Source organism: Zonotrichia albicollis, chromosome 24 (genome assembly GCF_047830755.1).
Source record: "Zonotrichia albicollis isolate bZonAlb1 chromosome 24, bZonAlb1.hap1, whole genome shotgun sequence".
Classification (NCBI taxonomy): domain Eukaryota; kingdom Metazoa; phylum Chordata; class Aves; order Passeriformes; family Passerellidae; genus Zonotrichia; species Zonotrichia albicollis.
In genome coordinates this window covers 9,367,611-9,377,358 of record NC_133842.1, presented here as the reverse complement: position 1 = coordinate 9,377,358, position 9,748 = coordinate 9,367,611, and the positions used below count along the sequence as shown (strand labels likewise).

At 50.3% G+C, this 9,748-nt stretch overlaps 1 protein-coding gene across 1 annotated transcript; it reads right to left on the bottom strand.

Annotated features, from left to right (window-relative positions):
• Positions 1-3,715: 3,715 nt before the first annotated feature.
• LOC141731663 (olfactory receptor 14C36-like) lies at positions 3,716-4,303 on the bottom strand. The gene has a single exon (XM_074558075.1). The coding sequence runs from the start codon at positions 4,301-4,303 to the stop codon at positions 3,716-3,718; it is 588 nt and encodes a 195-aa protein (XP_074414176.1).
• Positions 4,304-9,748: the final 5,445 nt, after the last annotated feature.

Below are 9,748 nucleotides of genomic sequence, written 5' to 3'. Positions count from 1 at the left end.
TGATGTCAGATCTCTTCCCTGTGGTGTCACAGCTGGCTCTGTGATGATGTCTATGATGTCATACCTGCTGAATAACCTTACATACTGCACTCTGTGATGTCATAGCGTACTCTGTGACTTCATGCTACCAGATGATAAATTGTCTACACCAGGTGAGCTGTCACCTAGATCATGTTCTGCAACACCCAAGGCCTATGGAAATCTCACAATGCCCATTGTGTGAGAAGGGGAACTGGAAGTTCAGCAACCTCAGTGTCCTGCCAACTCAGCCAGGCCCACTGGAACATTGGAGTCCACAGCCACCAGGGACCACCAGAGAGACCCCCAGGGTCTGGAAGAATGCATGGGTAAAGGGGAGGAGAAATATGTCAATGATTTTGGAGAAATTATTATCATATGTGTGTTTAGTCCAGGACAATCAATGAATATGTGTGCAAAATACAGAATATAAACAGAAACTTTCCTGAACTCAGCATGCATAGCTTTGGGAGGAGCTATCCCCTGTGCATCCAGCTGAATAAAGAATGCTGCTTCTTAATGCTACACTGGTGCTAAGGAGTTCTCTCTTTTACTGAATTTTTGGTAACACTCCCACTCCAAGGAAAGCTCTGCCTGCTGCTGTTCACAAACAGAGAAGGGCTGGTGGCAGATGTGGGGCTTGGAGGCTGCCTGGGGCACAGTGACCATGAAATAATCAACTTTTCAATGTTTTGTGAAAGAAGGAGGGGCAGCAACAAAACTTCTGCACTGGAATTAAGAAGGGCAGACTTTGGCCTGTTTAGGATGCTGATTAGGGAGAACTGAATCAGGTACTGATGTTTTTAGGGGAAACAGCCCTTAAAAACAAAGGGGTCCAGGAAGAATGGACACATTTCAAGAAAGAAATCCTAAGGGGGAAGGAGCAGCCTGTCCCAGTGTGGCAAAAGATGAGCTGGTGAGGAAAATGACTGTCCTGGCTGCCCATGGAGCTTTTGTGGGAAGTCAGGGGAAAAAGTGTGAGCATCACCTTTAGACAGAAGGTCAGGCAACTTAGGAAGTGTTTAAGGATGTTGTTAAATCATGCAGAAAGAAAAGTTGAGATGTGAAAGCTGAATTAGAGCTTAACCAGGACACTTCTGTGAAAAATAATAGAAAATGTTTCTATTAATATTAATAGAATTAATAGAATTAATAGCAAACAATGAGATAAGGAGAACATCTACTCCTTATTGAATGCAGTGGAGAATACAGTAACTAAAGATGAGGAAAAGGCTGAGCTACTTAACATCTTGTTTATCTTAGTTTTCAATATTAGGACTGGTTGTCCTCAGGACAAGTGTTCTCCTGAGCGGTAGATGGGCACAGGGAGCCGAACAGCCCCCTGGAATCCAGGAGGAAGCAGTTGGTGACCTGCTGAGCCACTCAGATGCTCACAGGTGTATGGGTCAGATGGGATCCATCCCAGGGGGATGAGGGAGCTGTGGATGAGCTCCCCAAGCTGCTCTCCATCATTCACCATCAGTGCTGGCTCAGCAGGGAGGTCCCAGAGGACTGGAGGTTCCAGTGTGAGCCCATCCCCAAGAAGGGCTGGAAGGAGGAGCTGGGGAACTCCAGGCCTGTCAGCCTGACCTGGGTGCCTGGCAAGGTTATGGAACAGATCACCTTGAGTGCCATCCTAGGGCACCCACAGGATGGCCGAGGGGTCAGAGCCAACCAGCGTGGATTTAGGGGTGGCAGGTCCTACCTGACAACCCTGACCTCCTTTTATGACCAGGTGACCCGCCTGTCGATGCAGGAAAGGCTGTGGATGTTGTGTGCCTGGACTTCAGCAAAGCCTTTGACACTGTCTCTGACAGCATTCCCTGGAAAAGCTGCAGCCCACGGATTGGGCAGGTTCCCTCCTCACTGGGAGATTTAAGAGCTGGCTGGAGGCTGGGCCCAGAGAGTGGTGGGGATGCTGCTGCACCCAGCTGTTGTCCAGGCACTGGTGGTGTCCCCCAGGGATCTGTGCTGGGCCCAGTCCTGTTTAATATCTTCACTGATGATCTGGGTGAGGGGATCGAGTCCACCATTCACAAATTGCAGATGGCACCAAGCTGGGTGTGAGTGTGGATCTGCTGGAGGGCAGGACAAGAAGACACAGCCTTAAGCTGCACCAGGGGAGGTTCAGACTGGAAAATAGGAAGAAGTTATTCACAGAAAGGGTGAATGGGCATTGGAATGGGCTGGCCAGGGTAGAGGTGGCAGAGTCACTGTCCCTCTCCAGTGGCACTTAGTGGCATGGTCGGGGTGACAAGGCAGTGTTAGGACATTGGTTGGACTTGATGATCCCAAAGGTCTTTTCCAGCCTATTTGATTTTGTCATTCTGTGATGACTGGGACACACTGGGGCCATTGTGGCATTTCAGGGCCTCGTGGAACTAAGAGGACCATGGTGACACCATGCAGCCCCATAGAACGAGAGGTCCATTGTTGTACTCTGGGGCCAAATGGAACCAGGGAGTGCACCGTGACACTCTGGGTCCTCATGGAACCACAGAGGCCATTGTGACACTGCAGGGCCTTGTGTAACCAAGGGGTTTCAGCATTTTGACACTGGAAAACCAAGGAGACCATTGGGAGACTCCAGGGCCCAGTGGAACCAAGGGGTTGTTCTGACACTGCGGGGCCTCATGGAACCAAGGGGACATTGTGACACTGCAGGATCCTGTGTAACCAAGGGACCACTATGACACGAGGGGGCTTCAAGGAATCAGGAATAATGTGACTGTGTGGTCTCATGGAAACAAGGAGTCCATTGTGACACTGAGGAGACTTGTGGAACCACAGAGACCTTGGTGACAGTGTGGGACCTCATGTAACCATGGGGCCATTGTGACACCCTGGGGCCTCATGGAACCAAGTGGCCACTGTGAAACTGCAGCTGTGACACTGTGAAGCCCCATAGAACCAATGGGTCCACTGTCACAACTTGGGACCCCATGGAACCAAGGGGATCAGTGTGACAGTGCAGGGCCTGTGGTAACCAAAGGGACATTGTAACACTGAGGGCACCATGGAACCAAGGATATCTTTGCAGATGTCACCAAGCTGGGTGTGAGTGTTGATCTGCTGGGGGGCAGGAGGGCTCTGCACAGAGACCTGGGCAGGCTGGATCCAGGGCCCAAATCCAACAAGGTGAGGTTGAACAAATCCAAGTGCTGAGTCCTGCACTTTGGCCACAACAACCCCTGCAGCACTACAGGCTAGGGACAGAGTGGCTGGACAGCAGCCAGGCAGAACGGGACCTGCAGGGACTGGTGGACAGCAGGCTGGACATGAGCCAGCAGTGTGCCCAGGTGGCCAAGGAGGCCAATGGCTCCTGGCCTGGATCAGGAATGGTGAGGCCAGCAGGAGCAAAGCTGATAGGCCACCACTGATCTGCCCCCAGCTCTGCACACAGACATTGCTGCTACAGCTCCAGAGAAGGCAATTAAAGAGCATATCTGCAGAAAACATTGCTGGGACATCCCTTAGCTCCTTTAAAACTGCCAAGAGCACAGCCTCTCATTGACACAGTCTCTGGCCACAGGGAAGGTGGAGAGAAACAAAATGAGAAATGGTAAAAACCATGACATTTGTTTGTGGACAATATGAGAAAAGTACAACAAAGCAAAAGAACATCCAAAATAGAACCAAAAAGAAGTATCAATAATAACTTTTATTACAAGTGATTTGCAGAAATTACGCAGCCAGTTTAATGTTCCTGAAAGCATCCAGTCATCAGTCTCCTCACTGCAGTCTTGAGCTCCTGGTTCCTCAGGCTGTAGATGAGGGGGTTCAGGGCTGGAGGCACCACCGAGTACAGAACTGATAGGGCCAGATCCAGGGATGGGGAGGAGATGGAGGGGGGCTTCAGGTAGGCAAATGTACCAGTGCTGAGGAACAGGGAGACCACAGCCAGGTGAGGGAGGCAGGTGGAAAAGGCTTTGTGCTGTCCCTGCTCAGAAGGGATCCTCAGCACAGCCCTGAAGATCTGCACATAGGAGAAAACAATGAACACAAAACACCCAAGTCCTAAACAGGCACTAGCAGTAATGAGCCCAAATTTCCTGAAGTGAGATTTGGAGCAGGAGAGCTTGAGGATCTGTGGGATTTCACAGAAGAACTGGCCAAGGGCATTGCCATGGCACAGGGGTAGGGAAAATGTATTGGCTGTGTGCAGCAGTGAGTAGAGAAAGCCACTGGCCCAGGCAGCTGCTGCCATGTGGGCACAAACTCTGCTGCCCAGGAGGGTCCTGTAGTGCAGGGGTTTGCAGATGGACACGTAGCGGTCGTAGCACATGATGGTCAGGAGGAAAAGCTCTGCTGAGATGAAGAACATAAAGAAAAATAGTTGAGCAGCACATCCTGAGTAGGAGATGTTCCTGGTGTCCCAGAGGGAATTGTGCATGGCTTTGGGGACAGTGGTGCAGATGGAGCCCAGGTCGCTGAGGGCCAGGTTGAGTAGGAAGAAGAACATGGGCGTGTGCAGGTGGTGGCTGCAGGCTACGGCGCTGATGATGAGGCCGTTGCCCAGGAGGGCAGCCAGGGAGATGCCCAGCAAGAGGCAGAAGTGCAGGAGCTGCAGCTGCCGCGTGTCTGCCATGCCAGCAGGAAGAAGTGCCTGATGGAGCTGCTGTTGGACATTTGCTGTGGCTGCACATGGGGACCTGTTCATGAGGAAAGGACAGTGACAAGTCAGGAGGGCCAAAACTGAGCCATTTCCTGCAGATTGTCCTGCTGGGACTCACCCACCCTTTTTCCTGCTCTGGGAAAACCTTCACCCATGTCCCTGCCTGAGCTCCAGTTTTTCTGGCTGAATGTGCCAGGAGCAGCCAGGCCTGTGCGTGGGGGCTCTCGAGGAGCCATCCCTGCCCCAGTACTGTGGGTTTGTGGCCATTTGGCAGAGGGACAAGCCTGGTTAGTCAGGATTTCTCAGGGGAATCACTCCAACTGCAAAAAGGCTTGGTGCCATTTGCACTTTCAAGTCCAAAGGATGGCAGTAGTTTTTTAGGAATTCTTTTCATATGCACACATCATTTCTGGCTCTCTGAGGTCAGAAATCCTCAGCATTTCTGCTGCACTCAGAGTTTGCCACTGATAGATGGGAGAGGCAAAGGATTCCCTGTGGATGAGGGAAGGTGAGGGGCTGGATGGGCTTGTTCACAAATGACCTGGCTTTGCACCTTTGGCTGCAATCAGAGCACAATGAGACTCCTGCGTCAGCCTGGGATAAACCAGACCCTGCCCAGAGCAGAGGGACCCCTGAATGTCTCACCCTCTCTAAAGATCTCTGGGCAAGGTCTCTGCACCCCCTTGTGCCAAGGACACTCACGGCTCCCTTGGCAAACCCAACAGCATTTCCTCAGCTGTGGCAGCTCTGCCCTTCCCCATGGGACATTCAGGAAACTCTCAGAAGCTCTGGCACAGATTTGCACCCAGGAGGGCAGCTCAGAGCTTGGAAGGGCACAGCAAGGAGATCCCTGGCTGTGCCCATGATAGGATCTCAGGGAGGGGGCTCAGCTCATTCCCCTTTCCCATGGACTGCTTTGCCCACAGCCCCACAAGTGCCAGGGAAGCTTGGACACCCCATTCCCATGGACAGCCCTGCCTGGCAGGAATGCCAAGGGTGGTGCCTGACTCAGCTGCTGCAAATGCCAGAGCCTCCCTGAGAACAGCAGATAACAGTGACAATATCAGCGCCGGGCAGAACCAAGAGAAGATGTTGTGGTGCTGTGCCTGAGAGGGAAGAGCAGAGACAGCCGGGAACTCAGGACAGTGTTCCCGTGCCCAGCTGTGTCCGGCACCTCCCACACACCAACAGTGCCCTCATCCTGCCCCCAGCACTGCTCTCTTCAGCCCCCTCTCCTTCCCTGAGCATCTCCCTGGGCCTTGACATTCTCTCCTTAGAGGAGCCTTGTCCCTGCCAGCGCTCACAGAGCCCATTCCAGCCTGTGTGCCCTGGCCGGGGCCCTACAGAAACCTGCCTGTGTGCCAGGCCCTGGCTGGGGCAGGCTCTGTGTGCAGCTGGGCAAGGACAGCTCAGGAGAGCCCTGCTGGGCCCTGCAGAGGTGATGCTGCCGCTGCCCAGGGCTGAGGAGTGGCTGAGGGCCCTTTGGGAGGCTCCCAGCAGAGAGACTGGCCACCCATAGTTGCAGTTCTGGAGTCCCTGTAAATGTTCAAACATTCCTTTGATGATCCTGTGTGTCCCTTTCAACTCAGAATGTTCTGTGATTCTGGGATTACAATTCCTCTTCTGCTTCTCTCATCCCTCTGCTGTCTGTAACCCAAAGAGGAAAAAAAAAAACAAAAAACCCTTGCAACAGTGTTAGAACAGTAAAGTAACAACCAGACATGTATTGGAAGCTTCCAGGTGTCCCAGTGGGGACGGGCACACCCGGGCCCTGATTTCAACAATTTATTAAAAGGTTGAATAATTAGGATATTTAACAGGAACATCCAAAAGGAGATTCAGTTTCCCTAGTTACACACCCCTGGGTCAACCCTTTGGAGTAGGTCCAAAGGCTTCTTTGCCTTCACTTTTTATAATGACTGCTCATATTCTGCTCATTCTCAAAACCCAAAATGTTCCTATATGTCCAGTTCCTAGAAGGCTATATAGTATTTCAGGACTATATAAAAGAATAGAACTATACAGAATTTTAGGTATATATTTAGACAATCAGGTTAAGAGAAAGGTAGGGAAACACACCAGATTTAATTCAGGATTAAAGCTATATAAGAATATAATAGTGGTTTAATAGAGTTAAGAGGTTATTAGAGTTAAGTAAGGATTATAGTATTGTAACTATATGATAGTAATTAAGAGAGCTATGAATATATAAAATGTAAAAAATACAAAAATCTTTTTGTCATCACCCCAACATTCCCATCCTTCTCCAAGTAGGAAATTGAAAACACTCTCAGGGAAGCTCCTGATCTTTCCAGACGTACCTTCTTTGGGAAGTGTCCTCCAGAGCTGTGCTCAGGCTGGTCTGGAGCTGGGAGCAGCCCTGCCCCACCCAGCCCCTCTCAGCAGCAGCCCCTGCCCTGCTCAGGGTGGCTCCTTCCCCCCACAGCTTCTCCCCAGCGCTGGGAGCAGCTCCCCGGGCCGGCTGAGAGCTGTCCCTGGCAGGCAGCAGAGTCCCTGCCCCAGCACAGTGCCCTGGGCTGCAGGACCCTGCTCTGCAGGACAGCCCTGGGCACCCCTGGCTGCAGCCCCGGCTGCTCAGCCCTGCAGCAGAGCCTGGCAACAGGAGCTGCCTTGGGCTGTGCCTGGGCTGGGGCAGCAGGGAAAGCCAGCCCTGCCCTGGGGCCGCAGCCCTGCCCTGTAGCAGCTCTGAGAGTCCTCCTGAAAGGCCCTAAAAGCTGTGGGATGTGCCAGTTCCAGGAGATCCCTGCAGGAACTGCAGCTTCTCTTCCCACAGCCAGGGAATGACTGCTTCAAACCTGGGCTGATTTCTGCTCTAGTGAGCCCCGAGTGAGCTCTGCTCTGTGCTCCCAGCCCAGGCTGAGTTTAACCCCTCTGTGCCTCTGTGCTGTGCCCAGGGTGGCTGCAGGCAATGCCCCAGCCCTGCTGGGCTGTGCACAGGAGCTGCTCCTGGCCAGAGCTGTCTCTCTGCAGCGCTGCCCTTGCCAGGAGCTGCCTCTGGGCCAGGAGCCTTTCTGCAGGTTTTTCAAAGGACTTTGGGTTTGGCTTTTGCCTTGGAGTCTCTGAGTGGTTTGTCCAATCATGGCCTCCAATTATCTGCTGTAGTTAGTCCCTGGAGAGGCTTTGTCAGTAACAACACTCAGTGGGGCTCATTAATACTTCAGGGTACTTCAGTTATTTTAAGGTACTTGGTGTTTTCCTTTTGATACAGACTCTGTGAGAGGTTTGTGCAATCATGGCCCCAATTATCTGCTTTAACGAGTCCCTTGAGAGCTTAGTGCTGAAATTTAGTGGTGCTCATTAATACTTTGAGGTGCTCAAGATTTTTAAAGTTATTTTAATGATTTAAGGATACTTTTAGGTATTTTTAAGGATTTTCCTTTCCACACTGAGTCTCTGAGAGGTTTTTGTGCCATCCTGGCCTCCAAATCTCTCCTCCAACGAGTCCATGAGGAGCCTGTGTTGAGGATGGACCTCAGTATGACCCATTCATGCTTTGAGACACTTTGGGTGTTTCCTCTGACTTTTCCTCCTGGAAAGGTTTGTGCCATCTCCTCTCAGGCCATGAGGTTCCAGTGCTCAGGTCAAAATGCACCACAGGGCTCATTAGGATCAAGCAATTCCTGACAAACCATGGCTCTGCCTTGATTTCCCTCTGCTCTCATGCAGTTCATGCAGTTCATCAGGAAGGTTTCCTTTTATGTTTTGGTTCTCCAATTTGAGATTTCTTGGCGAATGCATCAATTATTGTGGTGAGTTCAGTTTTGGCTGATTACCAGTGCACTCACTAGAATATACTTACTCTTTTCCTGCTGTGAGATAGGATTAGGAGAAAGGCAAAACAGGCTCAAAACTTTAAAAGCGTATAAAGAAAAGTTTATTAATACCAACCAAAAGAAAGAGTAATAAGAATGTTGGGATCGGCGGGAGAAATGCGGCACACAATATGAGTGATCAGCAAATATCGAACTTTATTAATAGGCACACATCTTTATGTCAGTGTTAATTAGGCTTATACATATTGCAAAGGCGAGCTCACTATTGGCTAGTAACTTATCAGCCAACTACGCCTACTTCTGCATTCTTGTGGATATTTTATTGAAACTTTTCTTCGTATTTCTGCCAAAGATGTTCTTCCCTATCCTGTTGTTGCACCAGGGGCACAATGTCCTTGCCTGTCATTGGACACTGACTACTGACTCCTATATTGTCCCCTTCAAGCTTAACCAGCAGCATTATGTCGACATGACCTTTCTCAGTGAGCCAACTGTCCACAAAGCTCTCCACACTTCCCCTGTTTTTCTGTTGGACAAGCTTAGTCTGATTAAATGCAGGAGATATCATCCTTTGCACCATGTTCTGTAAGCACATGCTAAAACACGGCAAAATTAACACTACTAACAGAGCTATAATGCCCAGTATAATGCTAACTTTAACAATAGAACGTAACCATGATCCCAGGCCTAACGATGAGAGCCATCCATCAATACCGAAACCTGATTCTACCTGTAAGTTTCCAGTTAACCTTCGCAATTCTGTGAGCTGGGTATGGATGGAGACTGCGAATGGTCAGAAAGATTCATGCAACACATGCCCTCAAATTCTTCACAGCCATGGCCTTGTGCAAGTAAAAGAAAGTCAATCACAGCTCTATTTTGAAGCGTTGCATGAACAATATAATCAACATCAAGCAAAAGGCTAGAAAGGGCCAAAGAGGTGGGATTGGTTTGCTTTGCAAGCCAGCATCCCAACTTATTTAGGGCACCATGGGCACCTGCATCTGCCACCCCTGGAGTCAGAAAGGATGCTGCAATTATGGCCCCTGGGGACCAAAATTTTACATCGTCCCTACAGTTAGCAGTAAATGCATGGATCATTCTCTTATGTCGACGATGGCAGTGGCTCATGTTTGTCAAAGGAAGGGGACCAGGACACCAGTTGGTTCATCACAGGCCCTTCGGGTCCGGTCTGGTCCCGGTCCCTCAGGTCCTTCTGGTCCAGTTTATTGAAGAAAGTATCAAACACTTATACAGCAAATAATAAGTTTATGAATATTCTGTAAGCCAAGCAATCTATTAGTTAAACTATGCCATGAAC